General features: G+C 41.7%; 1 protein-coding gene across 3 annotated transcripts in view; it reads left to right on the top strand.

The window, feature by feature from the left end:
* The window catches only part of ssbp4 (single stranded DNA binding protein 4), an 89446-nt gene that overhangs the window by 7339 nt on the left and 61553 nt on the right, over positions 1-20554 (top strand). For all 3 annotated transcript variants that reach the window (XM_079675764.1, XM_079675762.1, XM_079675763.1), the window contains exons 2-4: positions 2997-3069; positions 7086-7147; positions 15955-16039. In XM_079675764.1, the coding sequence (XP_079531890.1) occupies positions 2997-3069; positions 7086-7147; positions 15955-16039 (220 nt within the window). The remainder of the gene's footprint in view (positions 1-2996; positions 3070-7085; positions 7148-15954; positions 16040-20554) is intronic.

Genomic DNA, 20554 nt, shown 5'->3' with positions numbered 1-20554 from the left:
CCAAGTTACACTTACTGCTTATGACAGGGTAACAAAAGGTGTCCCCTGTAGCCGGGATTGAATGAGTGTTTTTAAATAATGCATTGCAGCCGGGGCAGGTGCCCATCACTCGGGCACAGAGACCCTCATATCTCACCAGGCTCTGCCACGAACATTTCATTGTATCACCGCATTGCCCATGGAAATATCCTGTGCAGTGCGGACAGGGCATATACAGGAGCCGCGCCGGACGCTGGGTATTTCACACCGCAAGAAGGGCCACATTTTCACCTTTCATAACAAGAGACTCCCCACGTTGCCCAACATACAGGACACTTCAACATCCCCTGAATTGCTCAGGCTGACGGAGCAAAAACAAACATGGATGGCAGCATCAGCTTTACAGTGAATGAGCAAAACAGAAAAGAAAATCCAAAATATTCACTTTTACAACCGTACAGTACTTACAGTAATGTCGCCTTGAGAAATAAAAGTCACTTTTCTTTGTTAAAAAGTGTTGTTATGTAATATTTAAGGTTAATATCATTCCTTTTATGTATTAAAAGTGGGGGTATTGCAATATTTTTGCTTTAACATTCACATTTTGATTACAAGTTTCATTTCTTCCAAACAAAAGAAAAACCATATAAGAATAATAAATGAATGAAACATAGAAAGAGATAGAACAACAAGCAGGTGATCAATAAAACAGGTGTCATGGCATCAAATTGCATCCCCAATCATACCTGCAAAAAAAACAACTTAACATTTATTATTAAAAGAGAGAAATTATGTATTTTTATATTTTCCGACAACACGTAATTAAACGTGATGGACTTACTACTAAACACAACACTGATTAGTTTCACTTAACGATACTAGGACAGTCACTCTAGATCAATATTAAACATTTACAAGCAGTTTGCTCCTCCCTGTGACTTCTCATAATCATTTTCTGCACATGTTTCTGCACATCGTTGATCAGGCCTTTAAACGTGACGCCTCTTTAAAGAAATACTGACGACATCCTGGAAAAACAAACCCACACTTTAATGAAAACCTCAATCAACAAGCGTGTTTACACTTTGTATCTGCAATGGGCGTCAATACAGTTTAATCTGATGTAAGAGTGAGAAATAGAGGAGGGGATATCATCTCGTGTCAAATGCTTGTTGAAACTGGTTCGGACCAGATGTGGCACATCATGCTCTTTTTTTTAATAGCGATATCTTTGAAGAGCTAAAGACGTCTCAGGCTGCTCAACTCTGGCTCATTGTTGATTCATTCAGTATCACCTTTAATCAACCCAAACATCATAACTCTGTCTGTATGCATGTGATCAGCATAAAAAACAGGAGCACAGCAGACCTGGAGACCGGTGCAGACAGATGATGATGTCTGTTCTGCATCGTAGTGAAAATATTGAGCTGCTTGTTTTGGGCAAATGTTGCGTTTGTCCTGATGTCGGAGTTAGAGGTCTATGTGTGTCTGCAGCTTCTTGTGTAGTCTAATTGAGACTGACAACATACTGAATATCTGAGATTTAGTTGCAATTAAAGTAGAAGACAACATTGTTCAGAGTTGTTTAAAGTTGAGATGAGTCGGGTTTAGCGGCTGTAGTTGCTTAGAAACGATCACTAGTTGAGTAAACAAGGGAAAGACAGTGACAAGGATGAGTCAACTGTCGATGGAAAAAGAGAGCAATGCTTTCCTCTTTCATAAAAACTCTTTGAGGTGGTTCGATTTTAATTCTCAGATCCAGAACAATCCACAGAAACCTCCGCAACTCTCTTCCTTTTTACTTCTTCAGTTACAGGCCTTTTTTTCTTATTTCTCGAAGTAGTTCACATACTGTACCAGTCCAACACTTGGGATAAGCACTTTCATGGTGACAGTTGCAGCCGATCCTACTCTCATATGTGTAGGACTTTAACATTTTTAGTTAGAGCCAGAAGACAATAAGCTTAGCTAAGTACAACGGCTGCAAACTGCTAATATGCTCTGTCCGAAAAAGAAAAAAAAATTGCACCTCTACCTGGGCAATTATGGGGCCGGTTCGAAGCAGGAGCCCAATCGGAAACCTGATCAGTTGCCTGCTCTCGTCCAGAATATTGGTTCAACTTGGGCATCGACTATTTGCCCAGCCATTACCGAGAGTTTCTGAGGCCTGGACGGGATTTACGTGAACAACATCAGCTCCTGTCGAGTACAACGACGAGTGAAGTTGTTAGAAAACTTGTGCCTGCATTACATTTGGCTTGAGTTAGAGCAGCATTACCAGAGCCCCAAATGTAGTCGCCATTGTTGTTACTATGAGGGAAATTGGTGTTGCTTGGAAAGGAGAAATATAAACGTCGAGCCATGACGTCGAGCCCGAAAAGCTCTGGTTAATGGAAAAGAAAACTAGTTCTTAGGAGATTCCCAAGTTGAACCAAGTCTGAACATCCACTATTGAAAAGAGGTATAATTAACATACTTAAAATATAAATCTGATATGCAGCAACGTATATCTGATCCATAGATAGACATCAACATGCGTGTGACACCTACAAATGACAGGAATCCAACAAGCAGCGCGTTGACATCTGAGAACTTCAACCACGTCTGAGGATATTTTCCCTCTCCTCTGTCCGAGTTCCTGTCAGTGTGTACGCCGTCTTGGTTTCGGCCTCCGAGCCCCAACAGCAGGGTTCCTCAAACCACAGGGACATGGCTCAGTGCCACGAGGCTCTTTAGCTCAGAGCTGCAGAGCTCTACATCACACGTTTACAACCCCTCCACAGCGTATATGATCCTCGCTCTGTGAAATCCTGTTTATCCAGGCTTCATCTAAAATGACACACTGATGATTTTCTGCCGATTGTTCGCATTTGTTGAAGTTATGTCGATGGGTTCCTTTGAATTCAATGTGGGTCATGAGTTTTCAAAATGAGTGCTGTTATTTTGAGGAAGATGATGAGTGTAAAAGTTGGGATCCTTGACACTAATTTCTCTCTTTTTCTCTTTCTGTTTTCCAGGTTAGCTTTATATGTGTATGAGTATTTGCTTCATGTCGGCGCACAGAAATCCGCACAGACCTTCCTGTCAGAGGTAAGCTTTTCTTTCAGTATGACTTCCTGTCTCTAAAGCGTGAATGGGGTTCCCCCTCTATTGTATTGCCAGGATTGGAATTCCTGTTATAAATGGATCTGTGTACAAGCAGCTGTTGAGCAATATTACTAAAAGCCAGGCTCTTGACACTTAAAAACTGTAACAATATTACGGAGCCAAGACTGTTTTGGTTTTTTTACAGCAATGTTCTTTTGAGTGTTTGTTAATTTGGGACAATGTGAACATGACATTGGTTACTTACTATGATTGCCAGCCCTTCATTATTAGATGTAATTTGTCATCATAAACATTGTATAATTAGTGCAGTTTGACATATTGTGGGCATGTGCTGTTGCTCTGTATGACATTTAATAAGTGGAGCCAGTCCCTGAAGGTAAATCGAGTGTACCTTTTTAATATTTGATCATGTGTCCCAGGTAAGCCAGACTTATTAGTCTCATATCAGGCCCCTGAACTGTTGGAGAGGTTAGGGTCTCTAATGTGTTGCATCTTCTTCCTTAATGGACATCCTTCCTGCTAATGGTCCCATGTTCAGACCGTCTCCTATACAACACCTCTCCTGCACACTGGCTTTATTCAGCTCCACTTAACACACTGAGAGGGCTTTAACAGCAAGCAAAGGCAGGTCTCTATCATTTAATACTGACAGCGTTTATCTGACATTTCATCAGGTGAGCTCAGTGTAGAGTAACTCACGTGTAGAGATACTGTAACACCGGTTTAAACTCACACATGCATGCTGCTCACATTGAAGAGAGAGTCTCGTAAACAACAAGCAGATCACTGATCAGAATCACAGATACTTACATTTTCTGATTTCAGCTAGAAAACAAGCTTTGATTAAATAATGAAAGTCTTTTTCTAACGGTCTTTTTTTAAAACAATGTAATACCTATTTGATTTAAGGAACAGCTCAACATTTTGCTCTAAAGGGCAAAAGTCAAACTAACTCATTTATACAACTTCTTTATTTTTTAGTAAATATAGAGCTACACCTAGCAGCCTTAGCATTACGAGTGGACACACGGGAAACAACTAGCCTGCCTTTATTCTAGCTAACTATTACCAAAATATATGTTTTTCCTTTCATTCCTACAAAAACTGTAAAAAAAACAAGTTGTAGTTATATCTGGGTGATGTCCTGGACAATTTTCTGGGTTCACTTCTAGTGCCTGCATGAATCTGAAAAACATTTATTTTGTCTGTGATTTGATTTTTATATTTCCTTTCCTTTCATTTTTCGAATTTTAAATATGAAATAAATACCATTGTATTGCAGGTGTTGCTGGAGCTTCTGTAAGGTTAGCCTATAATAATAATAATAATAATAATAATAATAATAATAATAATTATAAAAATGATTTTACGTGCAACCATTTATTTTGAGTCTTATTTTCTGGCCAAAAAGAACTGTCTCTACAAATATAAGAAATTTCCTCTTTTGTGTTTCCTGTTATAAATCTCTACGTCATCTCTAAGTTGTATTTTGGATAAAAACAAAAAAAAATTGAAATCAAATCAAAAAGTAGAAAATCAATGAAAAAATATAATAACTTGCTGGGACGTGGGTGGATCAATCAGACAGAAATTGGTTTTGTTAGCTTATACTGTGAAGGGAGGCTGGCAGCAGGGAGGGCAGGACAACTGGAGGCCGGCCCAGTTGCCAACAGCCACGAGCGGTCGACTAAAATATGAAGCAAAAATGGGGGGGAGCAGCAGAGGGAGATCAAGTGGTCGAAGCCTCGCTCATTTCAGGGCCCTTGTGGCTGAATCTTCATCCAGAGATTGAGTGTTATTAGTGGGAAGGGGTGAATCGCTAGGTCACAGGCAACCAGAGGCACACATACATAAACACACATTAAAACAGGAATTAAGACAACATCTACACAGACAGGGATTACAACAACATACACACACACACACAGTCCATGGCCACGAGGCAATGAGGCATGCATGCGCAGACTGCTAAGTCAATTTGATGCCAGTTGTCTCAAATGCTGCGCCGGCAACACTGTATGGCTTACTCTAGTAATTTTGTTTATCTCAACCTCAGCGTTGTTTCTGTTTAGTTGTCTTTTATGGTCAGTCAGTATATTTGGATTAGACTGACAGTAATGGGAACATATCCGTGCAAACAGCAGCTTGACCTCTCACCTTTCCCCCTTCATGCAGTCCTAGCAGTAGGCTTTAAAGTGTTGAGGGATTTCTCACGAGTATTTGAAGAAACAAGACTTGTTTTACTCATCCATGTTAGCAGTCATTCAACACACTCCAGATCTTTGTGGAAACACACACAAACCTGAACACCCTCCACTTGCTCTGATAAAACACAAGCCAATTGAGAAATAGATTCAAGAAAATATACCAACAAAGACATGCTACAAAATCATACAGAATACAACAGAATTAAGTGTTAAAGTTAATTGTTCAATGAGTTGGTTAAAGGCTCTGGTGTGGAAAAGCTAGGAATCAGTCCATTATGGCAAATAGTGATTATTTTCATTTTTGGTTAATCTGCCATTCAATCTTGATTAATTGATCAAATATTTTGTCTCTAAAATACCATACCAATTTAAATTTAAAATCATAAGAAATGCAGTTTACTAATACGAATGATAAAAGACAAAGAAAAATAAAATCCTTACAAAACCATAGAAGCAGAAAAGGTTTAGCATTATTGATTTTTAAAATTCTAAAAACGTCAAATTGGTTATCAGAAATCAATTATGGTTGCCGATCAATTCTTAGATTTAAAGTAAATAGAGTTTAAACTTAGTTCCATTTCTTTGGTGCGATTTGCAGCGTCGGAGAGTTTATTTATATGCTGCGCCGTCAAAATGATGATGGGTTTCTCAATTGGCTTGCCTTATATTCGTTAAACCCGATGTATGTGTTGTTTAAGACATAATGATGTTTTCTTTGCCATGCATTGAGATTTCTGAGGCTAAGCACCTATGTACCTCGTAGTCTTTTCCTCTCACACACACACACACACACACACACACACACACACACACACACACACACACACACACACACACACACACACACACACACACACACACACACACACACACACACACACACACAGGAAAAAGCACAGCTATGTTTCAATAGATAAGGGAATTCTATCCTTGCAGGTAGACTGGAAAGACACACACACACACACACACACACACACACACACACACACACACACACACACACACACACACACACACACACACACACACCTGCTCATCTAATGGGAGCGCTATCACCTGGACTTACTTTCCTCAATTAGCCTCTGTTCCTCTTCAGTGAGAAGCACACAAACAAACACTCACACACACATTCATATTTATAGGATATCCAGAACACACTCCTGTCCCCGGGAGGACTTTGCCACTCTATGCTCTCCTGCACAGTGCAGCACTCAGCTCTTTAGCAGCATTAAATCAACAGGCCCAGCCCACATACGGCACATCACATCACTATAAACTGCACTGGGGAAATCTATAGAGTAGACACTTAAATGGAAATATGAAGCTAGGATCTGATATTCCACATATATAAATAAATATTTAGAAAAACAAAGACAAATCTTAGTGCTGTCCTCACAGACCCGGGTGAATAGTGTAGGTTTAACTATGTGAATGTGTGTGTGTGCAGTCATGTCAGCAGGTATGTGTGTGTGTGTAAAGCAGGGACAAGGACTGCTATCTCAAACTGCATCTTATCTCGCCGTCCAGATTCATGCAGGAGCTCTGCTGGTGTGTGAGGGCAGTGGAGAGGGCCGCTGCTTCAATACAGTCCCAGTTTCTTATCCACAAACTCTACCGCAATCCACTGCGCTGCCAGTTGGCCTATTTTTTTCTGTCCAACTCTCACTCTGTGTGTGTAAAGTTGGGAGGACAGTTGGGCGAAAAGATTACAATATGCATAAAACATGCAGCGATGTCAAATCCCTCATATCCTTCCTCTGCCTTCTCCTCTCAATCCTCTTTTCCACTCAGATCCGATGGGAGAAGAACATCACACTTGGGGAACCGCCTGGATTTTTACACTCATGGTGGTGGTATGTATATGATCTTCTTTCTGTCTCTTGACCACACACACACACACACACACACACACACACACACACACACACACACACACACACACACACACACACACACACACACACACACACACACACACACACACACACACACACACACACACACTGTAGATAACCCAATTTGTGTTATTTGAGACTGAAGGGGATGTTGCATTGTTTTTGTTGCTTTCGTTGCAGTTGTATATATATCTTATAATGTAATGTAGGTAAACTTCCTGTTTCATTTGTATGCTTTTATTTTGAAGGCAAGTTCACGCGGCTGACAGGAAGTTGTTGAGGCATTAGAAACAACGTGACGGAGAAAGTAATATCTTCTATGTAACGGCGGAGAAAGAGAAGAACGGACTGTATATTTAAATGTTAGCATCCCCCGAAGAGGCTCAAGCTCACGTTACAAATTATTACAATTCATTAATTATTCATTATTACAAATAAATTATAATTCATCAGTAAAGTAAAGCCTACGACCATTATTCGGAGGGAAATGCTACACACACACACGCACACACACACACACCCGCGCACACACACCCCCCCACACACAAACACACACACACACATACATATATTTCAACAGCTGACATTCATTCTGTAGAAGTACTCTTGATGGACTGGAGGAATGTGCAGGGGTGGAGAGGGACAATAATTGCAGGGAATGCTAAGTGCATCATCTCACACGTGTTGAAGTGAGATCCTGGTTTCACTCAGATTGACAAGTGAGACAACTTGCCTCACTCTGTTATTCAAGCTGAACAATTATTTTTTTTCTTTCTGCACTCCCAAATCAAAGTCAGATCCAACATTGCTTGCATGGGTTTACAAATGTTGACACTGTGAACTCTTGAGCAGACAAAATAGACCTAACTGCACCCTGGATAACCTCTTAAGTTTTGCAACTACAATCCAATGTAGTGGTGGAAGAAGTACTCAGCTGCTTTACTCAATTAAAAGTAGTCATACTGTAGCACAGTGTAGAAGTACAAGTCTTTCAAACTTTTACTTATGTACTGTACTTGCTTTAAGAAGTTCCTGCTTGCATGTACCCATTCATGTACCGACAAGTATATTACTGGATTACTTTGATACTGAAGAAAATTTAAAACAAGACGATTCTTAAGCAAGTTCTGAGTTGAAAGAAGGTTCTGATAACTTTCTGATAGGAAGGAAATCCTCAGGAGATGTAAGTAACGCTACATCTACTCTTATGTGTATTATGTCCTTTGTCCTCAGATTTCACGGAGTTAATATCATGACAGTGCTATTTTCAACACGAACTGTAACAACACTAAGGGCTTTAAAAATACTTAATTGCCTCCATGAGCTGCGTGTCACTGCCTGCTGCTGCAACTGCTAAGTGAGTTGATGAGCAGTGGGCCAAAATATGCTAAATAACAATGATAAATGTTTTTAGAACCATGGCGTCTACTTCTCCCTTTCACCTCATTCAGTCTCTCATCGTGACATCTGTCCTGCCAGTTTAAAAACTCCCCTCCATTGTCGAGATTTCCAGATTATTTTAATGTGATGCTCCATTTAACAGGACAAGGCTCTGACGTGGGTTGTTCCTCTTCTCTTTCTGCCTCTTTAAACAAATCTGACAGATCTCTTAATGCTAGATAAATAAAAGGGTTTTCTATCTGGCTGAAAGAACAGAGGTCAGGGGGGGAATACCCAAATGTGTTCCCGTGGATTCCCCCTTTTTTTTTTTTTTTACAGTTGTCAGGCCAAGAGCTAGAAAATCCAGGCAGTAAAGAGGAAGCTGGGCTGTAAACAGACAAAGAGTCAAGCAGGCAAACAGGAGTGGAGGTTGAGAGGCTGAATCCTCAGCAAGGCAGCATGAGAGCCAGGATAAGAGCTTTGACAGGGCCCGCTTTGTTTGTCATTCATGCTATCCAGCTCATCCCCAAAGTCCCCTGGCCGGCCCTGTGTAATAAACCCGGACACGCGGCTTCGTTCATTCATCCTCTCTGGCCCCAGTGTGTGTTGTAATTGTGCAGCCTGTTGACACGGTTCATAATGGTCCTTAAAGAGCCTGGCTTCCCTCAACCTGACAGCGCTCAATTGGACAGCTACCAGTAATACTGACAGAATGACATACACAAACATACAGCGCAGTGTAAGTTTGCTCTCGCCTCTGCCTGAACCAATAAGAGGGCTTAGGGAGACTGGCTGTGTGTGTGTGTAAGAGAGAAAGAGTGTGTGTGTGTAAGTGTGTGAAAGTGGAAAACAGAGAGGGAGACTGAGTGCTTAAAGTGTGTATATGGTGGAATAAGTACGTATAATAGTAGGGATACTAAATTAATAAAGTCATGTGATCGGAGTATTACTTAAGTAAAAGTACAGAAGTATTATTGGCTTCAAAACATACTTAAGTACCAAACTCGTTAAGTGTAACGGGCGATTCTGAATCATACTGTATATTAAATGACTGGATTATGATTTTTTGAAGCATTAATACGTCTATTACAGCTGGTAAAGGTGGATCTGATTTGAATAACATTGTATAAGGCTGCCAGAAAAAGCCTAACCTACAATGTCAATGTTTATCTATTAAATTAGATTAGATATACTTTATGATTATTATTTTTGTCACAGCAGCATGTTAACAAGCCATTGCATATACGTTTAAAAAACAATTAACATAATCAAATAGGAACAAAAAACAAAAAGTAAATATGTATATATATATATATATATACACACAAACATACACCATGGTAGGCTAATCTACTAACAAAATGTTGACATAGGCTAATAAAGCTTTGTGTTAGCTAGTAATCTGAATATGCAATGTTAATAAACTCTCATATAAATGTAATGGAGTAAAAGTATTATGTTGGCTTCCAAAATGTAGTTAAAGTACAAGTACCTCAACATTACATTCATCCACTGACCATATTGGTATATTTCAGCACAGTGTTAGAGAGGACCGTGTGTAAGTGTATGTGTAAGTGTGTGTGTGCAAGTGTCTGTGTGAATGTGTGAAAGTGTGTGTGTGTGTGTGTGTGTGCCAGAGAGCGGTTGGAGGGTAGTCTGATGATTAGCCGGGCAGCGTCTGTCTGGGCAGCACGTGGACATGGAGACTCTCTGGGGGGGGTCCGGGGGTCGGGAGGGGGGGGGGAGTCCCCTGTCCACACCCTATGCCACCCAGCAGACCCCCTCAGCAACCTCTAGCCTCCCCCAAAACAAAAGCTCCAGATGGTAGGAAAGCCACCAACCTCCCCATCCCTCACCCTTTCGCTCCCCCTCCCTCAACCTTTGTCTGGAGGCCTGTCCCTTTGTTTGCGGAAGAGAGACCCCCGAACGGATTAACTCTTTGCATTCCAGCCTCTTTTGTGTTAAACAGCCAAATCTAAGACCCCGACCCTGGCCCCGCCCCCGTCCTCCCCTCCTCAGCACCTCACTGGGATTTTCCTCCCTACTGCTTCTGTGGCTGCTTCCTGGAGGATGGCGTTGGTGGTGGTTGTGGGGGGGGCTTCAGAAAGAGAAGGCTGTAAGAGGGGGAGGGTGGGGATGTTGGGGGAGGAAGAGAAGAGGCAGCCTGGCGGTGGGGGTCACTCATCCACATCTGTTGTTATGGGTGGAAGGATAAAGAAAGGGCTCAGCCAGGGCTGCAGGTGTTGATTGTGTCATTAGCTCCTTCTCTATTGGTCGCTGCTAGTTGTCTCCTCCTTATCCCCAAATCGATTGCTTTAACCAGTTTTCTCTGGATGGCCACTGAACCCCCCCCCCCCCCCACACACACACACACACACACACACACACACACACACACACACACACACACACACACACACACACACACACACACACACACACACACACACACACACACACACATTAAAACCTTAGCACAATAACAGTATGTCCAGGGATCCTGTGTGTTGCCTCTAGCTGGGAGTCTTGTTTGTGAGGGGTAGAGAAAACAGTGAAAGTACAGCGGTCTTCTGCTCCTGAATGTGTGGACGGCTCTTTACAAAAACAGGTTTCAGTCTTCTGCACCATTTTATCTTCTTCCTTTTCCTCCAATATACTCTTCCTGCTTATTTATTCTGCTTTGGTCACAACATGTCTTTCAAATTGATGCAGTGAGTTTAAAATACCGTCCACGTTAGCCTCGTCGTTAGCCTTTGTTGCAGTTACATCTAAATAAAATCCAATAGTAACACCAATACAGCCAATTGTGCTCATTTAAAAGGAACTGTAAACTGTGAATTTGCATCTGGTTTCACTTGTTAACAAACTGCTACAATTATGCAACAAAACAAAAGACTCGTTAAGGCTGATGTGCCTACAAGCCTGGCATCAATGCATCAACAGTCTTAAGAGTATCTGGAGGTTTTCCTCTTATTCCCACTCCCTTAACATTGCAGCATATTCAAATCCAATCCTAGCGTGTGGAAATATTACCGAGCAGACATCAGATATTCTGATCATTCTCTGAAATCAAGGCTTCCCTGATGACTTCTTTGGATATCCTGAAACCTGAAACTGTATGAACTTTTACAGCAGTTGCAAAAATACTTGAAGTGGTTCAGGACAGAGTATTATGCTCATTTTCTGGTTCAAATGTGTATGTTGTGCCCCTACTGTCTCCATGTTTTAATGTTCAAAAAGTTCTTTATTTTTCTCACACTGCCTGTGCTGCAGCACCTCTTTTCACCCTCTGTCTGAAACCAGAGCCCAGTCTGCTCTGATTGGTTAGCTGGTAGGCTCTGTTGTGATTGGTCAACCGCTTAGCGATGTCCCGCCCCTTAGCTTATCACTTACAATGTGTTGGAGCGCTAGCCAATGGAAGCACGAGTTTTGCGTAGTGATGTCACTATATGGAGGAAGTAAACAAAGGAGTCCGATGGAGGAGGCATTTCAGGCAGGGAGTGGGGGGGGAGTGTGTGGGGGAGAGAAACTCCCTCTGGAGGGAACTTTGAGACTTTTGCATTTTCAGTGCATATCATCCACCTGTATGTGTGAGCATGTAAAGACAAGGTTCAAGGTTCTTTATTGTCAAACTAACATAGCTACAGAGTAATTATGTCGTTGAAAATCTTAGGTCAAAGGGTTCTCCAACAGTGCAACAAAGACACACATGCAACTTTATTTTATGTTGGTTTCTCTAAAGCCGTCAGTTTGTATTTATTAGCCGCAGTCCAAAGGGAGGGTTTCTGACTCACATGGCACAGTGGTGGATTCCATGGTTCTTGAGGTAATAAAGACACTGGAAGGGTTGTTATTCCCCGCCTCCGCTCTGTGATTGCAGCAATTTCACCCATTACGAAGAGCCTGTGCTGATAAAAGTAGGAAGCAGCATGGTGGACTTGCTTAACTTAGCATTTTTGGAATTTCATTCATTTTGTCTTTATCTTCATCTGTCTTAAATTCTGTCTTCATTTCTATGAATATTTCCGTCCCTTGTGACTCACAGGCTGAAGACGCACACAGGATTATCGTGTAGACCTGCCACCAGTGTTTCTGTCTTTCTGCGTCTTTGTTTACCCTCCTTGTTATAATGGAAAAGCACATTGTAACCATTGGCTTTGTCAGACCACAGTTAATTACCAATAATTATCGTGATGGCATTTAATTTGAGTAATTGTCTTCTTCTGGACGGCTGGTCGCTAATCCCTTCCTCCTCTGTTCTGGATACAAAGTGTGTGTGTGTGTGTGTGTGTGTGTGTGTGTGTGTGTGTGTGTGTGTGTGTGTGTGTGTGTGTGTGTGTGTGTGTGTGTGTGTGTGTGTGTGTGTGTGTGTGTGTGTGTGTGTGTGTGTGTGTGTGTGTGTGTGTGTGTGTGTGTGTCTGTGTGTCTGTGTGTGTGTGTGTGTGTGTGGTGCGCCAGCTCCATATTTTGGTATGCCTTTTCCCCTTATTATGAATAAAAAAGAGTTTGCGTGACCTTAAACTGAAATTGAAATCTCTCCCGTGACTTTTCAAAATAAGAGCGATTTAATGCCTCTTTTATGGAGAGTTTTGTGGCTCAAATACCATCAGTTACTACCCATAATACCATATAAAGCTTCCCATGATGAGATGATTAGATTGAAATGATTAGATAATTGGATAGAACATTTACTATTACAAGAGTGTGCAGAGTACAAGATTTCTCGCAGATTGCTGGTGCTAATTAACTGTGAATGTTGACTTCCTAGATCATTTCTAAAGATTAGTGTCTCTGAAAAGGAAGCAACAACAACTGTGACATGGGCTTGTGGGTAAAATGTGGGCAAATGATAGCTAACAATAGTCCCATCCCTCAGTCCCAGTGATACATCAGATTTAATTAGTCATTTCACTTTATTGTCATTGTACTGAGTACAGGTAGAAGCCAATGCATTGTGCTAAGCAGCTACACAGAAGTAGTGCATATTCTAATAAACTATATCATTTACATAAATTGCGTTGAGTAATACAGCATAATTGATGCTAAAAGATAAAGTATGCAAATGTTATATATACATTTCTCAAGCGGATAGGTCCAGTTAAAGAGTGCGAAAAGAAGGTTGAAAGTGCAAACAGTTAAAAATATAAATGACATGTTTGTCATCCAATCAGTACAGCGCTAATTACCTGGTGTTATTTTCTCTAATTGCACACTTAAAATCTGTCTTTGATTTGTAAAATATTTGATTAATTTTGATGATCTAAGCCACTTTGCTCAATAATGTAATACCTTTTTTAATTAATTTTTTCTTTCCCTTTATATTTGGTATTGTCTTGTTGTTTCAGCTTCTGTGACTTTGTTGGATTCCTACCTTGAGTTTTGGAGCTTGTTTATCATGAAGCTTGCAGTGTTTCCACCATGATATTTAGATCCTGGAAGTTGGGCGATACAATGTGATTGGATAACTCACAGGAGGGCTTTTTTCTTTATAAGCTATGCTTCTGCCCTCCTGCTTTAACTAACTGTGTTTTCTTGTAGCTGCTTGTAGAAATTGTATATATTAATATTGAATTAGCTGAATTAAAAAACAATGATATAGTCCTGTCGTAGCTATACAGAGGAATGTATCCTACAGTATGTAAATCCCATAATATCAGAATAATGAAAGTCTTGGTTTCTACGTTTACTCTTTTGCTCCCTTGATCCCGCTTCAGATTATGCGGAGACTCAGAGAGAATGAGATTTACCTGCGTTGCTCAGACAGAAGCAGGTCAGCTGCTCAAATCTCAATATATTTCAGAGCTCACAGGCCAGGAGATGTTAGATCACCTTTCCCCTACACATGCGCCCGTACCTGGTTGTGTCTTTTTTTCAGGTAACAAACTGTAACCTGCGTTTCATTGCATTTCCCTGAGAGCTGATTGGATTTGCGATGGTCGAGCCTTTTCTCCACCGCTCGTGTCTGACGGAGCAGCAATCTCTTTAACACCAAGCGATAGATATGATAATGTACGCTGGCGTTATTGTCGAGTGACAGAAGGGCAGCAGGACACACACACACCATATGTTTTGGTTGCCGTCTTTTCACAGTCGCTCTCTGTTCCTTCAGCGCCCTCCTTGTCTTCAGGGGACCCCTGTGCTCGCTGAACGCCTCAGGGCACAGACTCCGTCTTTTAATCTTTAAATATTTTACTAACACATTCCTATTGTAGCTCATATTCTTTTAGAGGTTGGTACTGTGCGCCGAAGGGTTGAAATGCATCATCCTTTTTATTTTTACGACACCTATTGTTGCAATTTTGTTTTCTTGATATCTTCAAATACCTTACATAATCAAAGGCAGAAAAGGGAAAGTGTAGATCAGGGATGAACAATGTTTTATTTAAACCGTATTGAGGAGATAAGAGCACCAAACCGTGAAAATCAAATACCCTGTTCAATGAAAAATGAACAACATGCGATTCTCTGACAGTTCTATGCAATCAGCTAATATTTTCTGCTCCATTTCGCAGTCTGTCATATAAAGTGCCACGGCTGTCCCCAACATCAGCACAAAGAATGCATGTTAACAGTCTATTTGCACCTTTTTTAAATGACAGCAAGAGTGAGTTCAGCTGTTCTTTTTTTTTAATACACTGTCCGTTAAATCAATATCTTGAAGAAGGAGAAGTCCTCAATGTGGACCGGCTTAGCAGGTACTTAATTTCAGAGCAGTGATTTAGGGTTCATTTGGAGAGGGACCTGGTGCCCCTGCTGCCCTGAAGGAGTCGGATTGGCCTAATTAACTAATATGAGTAGGGCTGATTGGGCAGTAAGTAACATAATCACATCTGATTGGTCAATAACTTGCAGGTTGCGAGGGCAGATAGAGAGGAGCCTTAGGTGACCCATCCTTCCTGGATAAAACCTAGAGCATAATGCATCTGACTGAAGAGGAATCACATTTTTACATTGCTCTTTTAAAAGGGCCTGGTATCAAATCTTTATTGAATTCAGTTTTGAAAACTGTAAAGCAGAGCCTAAATGCCCAGTTGATTAATAAATAAGGCAATTGACAACAATATAATGCTATATAATGATATCAGGAATCTAAAGCAATATCTAGTCGTGTTTCACAATATCAACACATATTATCCAGCCCTCTATCCACCTTAGAAACACACACACACACACATCAGGCGAGTGGGCACCTGGTGTGGCAAACACTGTGGAGACGACACACACACACACACACACACACACACACACACACACACACACACACACACACACACACACACACACACACACACACACACACACACACACACACACACACCATGAACATGATTTGTGTTTGCTCCACACTATGAAGTGTCTAACTGCTGTCTCTCTCTGTCCTGCAGTGTATTCTGGGATCTGTACTGCGCCGCCCCGGACCGGAGGGAGACATGTGAACATTCCAGCGAGGCCAAGGCTTTCCATGACTATGTGAGTGAACCAACCCTCCAGTTGTGTACGAGCTGCACACCTATGCACACATCCAACACTCAGACACACACACACTCACACATGCTGGTGAGGACATATGAGCGCACGCAGAGTGTGTATCAGAGAGACTCTGATAATGCTGCTGGTTCTTGTTTTGACATGTCTGGTCTGCCTGCTGCAGCCTCTGTTCTGGATGGGACGGACTCTGAGCCAGACGTCAAAAGCACGCTTTTTAAAAATGCAGCACCTATGAACACCAAGTCTATATTTTATGGGGAAACCCTTCCATCTTTGAAAGTCTAATGGAGACTTCCCATGCCTTTTTTCTGCCTCTTTTTCACCTGATCAGCCAGGGTTAGGTAACTGTTTTCTAACGCTGTAGCTCAGCTGCTGGCTGCACTTCCTCAATCGCGACCCTTGACCCCTGAGGTCTTAGCGAAACCGTCGGCCAGAGGTGAAAGGTCACGTCTCTGCCTGGATATTTATTAGTCCACTGAAGGCTTCGGCAAAAGGTCAAAGCACATAAAGCAGCTGGGTGATCACACAAGCACATTGGCAAACAACACATATACACATAGGACACATTTAGAGCTGCAGAGGCTTTGCTAATTGTGGCTGCAGGGGCTCGGTGCGCGATGAAAGGTCGGGGTCCGCGGCCCTCTTGACCCTCTCATCATGCGAGGAGTCCGAGCAGTCGATCAGCAACCTATCGGACACACGCACACAAAAGAGCCAGTTAGTGAATCGAGATCCAATTGAATGTGTTTGAGGATGTACTTTCCCGGCTCGTCCGCACTTTATTCTGCCTGAGACGTATTTGAATAAGGATTACACGGGTGTCACTGTGTTGACTGGACGCACGGCTTCAGCCACTAGATTATCGTTCCACCTGGGCAGCGGTGAAACCTGAAATGGATTAGCGGTTCTATTCTCACCGTACGCGTCTCATTCAGGCTGTTTTAGCCCACAGCCAGTCACCCATTCAGCCGAACTCTCTCATGAGGTCTGACAGCAAAAGTGTGAGCACTTGTCAGCCGAACAGATTACATTTGTTGTGCATGTACTACGCATGTGTGTGCCGGCACGACTTAATCTGCGTGTCTCCGCTCGTGTCTGTGTGTGTGCGTGCGTGCGTTGGACCACCATAAGATTAATTACATGGTTAATTAAACCTAGTAGTTAATTAAATCTGACAACTGTGTCTAATTAATCTAAATGCAATATAATTTCCCACACCTTTCTCCAGAGGTAGGCCAGCTGGATACCTGCATGTCAGCTCTTTAACGGCTCCGGTGTGACAGGCCTGGTCAATATATGGCTCGACATCAAGCTTCAAATTCTGCCACCGTAAAAAAAGACATAAAAGTGTTTCAGTCTTTCGGCCCCATAAATCACTAAGGCTGTTGTGTATTTGAACATAGAGGGGATAAACAAATGATAACTCGTGTTCAAGTTGATCTATTGGAGTGAATGATGACTGTGAGCTCCTTTTTTAACGGACAAACGTTGTTGGGCTTCAAGGATTCAGACCTTGTTGTTATTTGACCTTCGACCTGGCTCAAGTTCAGGGGGTCAGAGTTTGTGAGCTGTCTGTCTGTGAGAGCTGATCTCTGTGATAAAAACAGAAAAGAAAGGATGGTGTGAATAATAGTTTTACGCTAGAAACGTAACTGGATGGCGATTCAGGTTGATGCGACCTCCGTGTCGTGCAGAAAAATCAAAGTGACAGATTTTACAAGATGCATGTTCTTTCTTTTAAACTTTTTTATGACTTCTAACTGTTTTAAATTCCTTTTTATTTTGTAGTTTTTGTTTCACTGTAAATCAAACGTATATTCATTGGAGTATTAAATAATTAGTTGTCAGCCTTTAGGTCATTAAGACACATTTATATTATCTAAATTATCTTCTTTTTATATATTACTTTACCACAATTCAGATATTTATTGTATTTGGAAAATGTGGAATCTTTAGTATAATTTTAAATAAAGTGATATATCTCTGAGTGTTTGACTGCACAGCACGAGTTGGGACTGATTGACCCAGGGAGCTGCTTTTATTGATACTATTTTTTAATTAAGCAACATTATTGCACTTTTTCCACCTTTTTTTATGGTTTATTGCTGATTGTAAATACTGGCAACCTTTAATATCCACCCCCAAAAGGACAGTAAAGTGTGCGCTCAGAGGGTGTGGCTCTGTGAGCACGAACATGTAAGAGTAGGTGTGTTTCAGAGCACACATATGCTTTAGTGACTGTTACCCAGAGTCTGAGTGTGTTTGTGTGACAGAGAGAGAGAGAGAGAGGGTGTCAGGGTCGCAGCGTGTGAATCCCCGGGGTGAGGAGGGGTCTGTCTGTCTCTGATTAACTCTGGCTCCTCAGTCCCCGCAGACCGACGGCCTGATCAAGTCTGTATCTCGGCCCCTTGCTGATAACGGCTCCCTCATTCCCCCCCGGTCCCCGCGGATCACAGAGTGAAAAACAACACGGCTCCCAGGAGTCGCTCACGCTCCGCTCTGCGTGTCGTTCAGCGGGAGAAGTGAAAGAGGAATGTGTGGCGAGATAAAGCAGGATTTGATTGTATTTATTTCTTTATAATTTATAGTCTTCTTGGCTTGTTACGCTGTCAGTTTGTTGAGGATAACAATGAGAAAATGGTCTATAAAACTGATTTTTTTTAGAAATACATTTTCCTATTTGTTTCCTGGAACTAATGCGGTTGCTAGGCAACATTGAGCCGGTGTCACAGTGTTAGTTACAGATTTGGTTTGGCTCGGATCAGTTTGGCTCAATTTGGCCCTGGTTTTTGAAAGGCACCATTTAATCAGCTCTTTCCCACTGCCCCCCCCCCCCCCCTGCGGTGAGCGACGATGTAGACTTTGTTGACTCTCCAGTTTGGAAAAGATAATGGAATATAATGTGTTAATCCTCAAATCTGGGGACTGGTTGACAGCTAATCCAGGGGAATGTGGTGGGATTGGAGCCCTGGCCGCACTCCCAGAAACTGAAGGCCTCTGAATGGCTGCAGCGCTGCATGGCTTCACCCCTGGATGGCAAATTGACTATCATTGCCACTCGAAACTCACACATAAATACCCACACATGCAGCCACGCTTGTGTGCATATCACACACCCACACAAAAGACACTCAAAGTAAGCGAGATGATACCGAGCCTGAAGTCTTGTACCTCTGTAAAGTCTTTTGAGTGCTCTCTCTTGTTGTCTTAATTGTCAGAGTTGTGTTTCTGTCCTTCCTCTTCACATTGCCGTTTAATCATGTTTATTTCCTTAAAGAGATCCACATCTTATATTCTTCTTTTCTGCTGGAATTTGGACGTTCCTCAAAAGAGCACTTTGTTGAGGAAACGTGTTTGATTATAAGAACATGGCACGTCTTTGGTAACTCAATATGAATGATTAAAGGACGGGAGCTTTGTGAGGAAGAAAGCATACATATTGACGAGCGAGGAGGCACACACACACACACACACACACACACACACACACACACACACACACACACACACACACACACACACACACACACACACACACACACACACACACACACACACATTCTTGCTCACATTAAAGCAGCCAGAAGAATGAGTCTCTGTTTTCTCCGTCTCTGCACGCAGACGCACTTGCAATCACAGACAAACAGTCTTTCAGGAAGTGATACACTTGGCCTTGTTGTTGGAGACATTTTGCTTTGCCCCAGCCAGAGGTCGTAACCCCGAACATCTGCGCTTCATGCCAATCTGGGTGCAGCGCCTGCGGAGTGTCACAGATTTAGTGCCACAAGTGCGTCATTCCAACACACACTGACTGCACTCGCTCTGCGCCTGCTGACGAGAACTGTCATGATGGTCTAAATATCTTCTTTAAAGCATCAAGAAAATATCGCGTTAGGTAAAGAGTAGTTTGAAATGAGCCTGTGAATTTTACCTGAAGTGATTAGTGGAATATTGTTGATAATCATTTAATAGTGACATTATCTGGTTCCAACTTCTAAATGTGTTTTTTTATCATTGCAACTTTAACACATCTGTATTTGAGGTTATTTTTTGTGGACAAATTAGCAATCTGAACACTTCTTAATTAGGTGAGGACTGGGACAATACAGCACAATTAGTGAACATTAAAAATAGTAATTAAAATAAAAGCAGAGGTACAATTCACAAGATCCTAGATGTTTATAACAATCCCATTTTCCCAACATTTATCCCCCTTTTCCTTTTCGAGTCGGGGAATTAAAAGCAATCTGAACATTGTAGTATGGTTTATTGATTTTGAAGACTAAATTAGTAATCAATTACAGGCTGCAATTATACATTTCTTAATCAATTAATTGCTTTGTTTACGCAATACAGAAAATGGTGATAGATTTAAAGACACCCGCGACGTCTGCAAATATGTTGTTTTTCAGACCTACAGCACAAACATATCAGAAACCAGCGGGACTCAAACATATTTCTCATTATTTTGTCTGACAAATTACTCAAATGATCAAT

Source organism: Notothenia rossii (assembly GCF_949606895.1).
Source record: "Notothenia rossii genome assembly, chromosome: 1".
Lineage (NCBI taxonomy): Eukaryota > Metazoa > Chordata > Actinopteri > Perciformes > Nototheniidae > Notothenia > Notothenia rossii.
The sequence above is the reverse complement of the archived record's forward strand: the minus strand, read 5'-3'. Positions and strand labels throughout refer to the sequence as shown.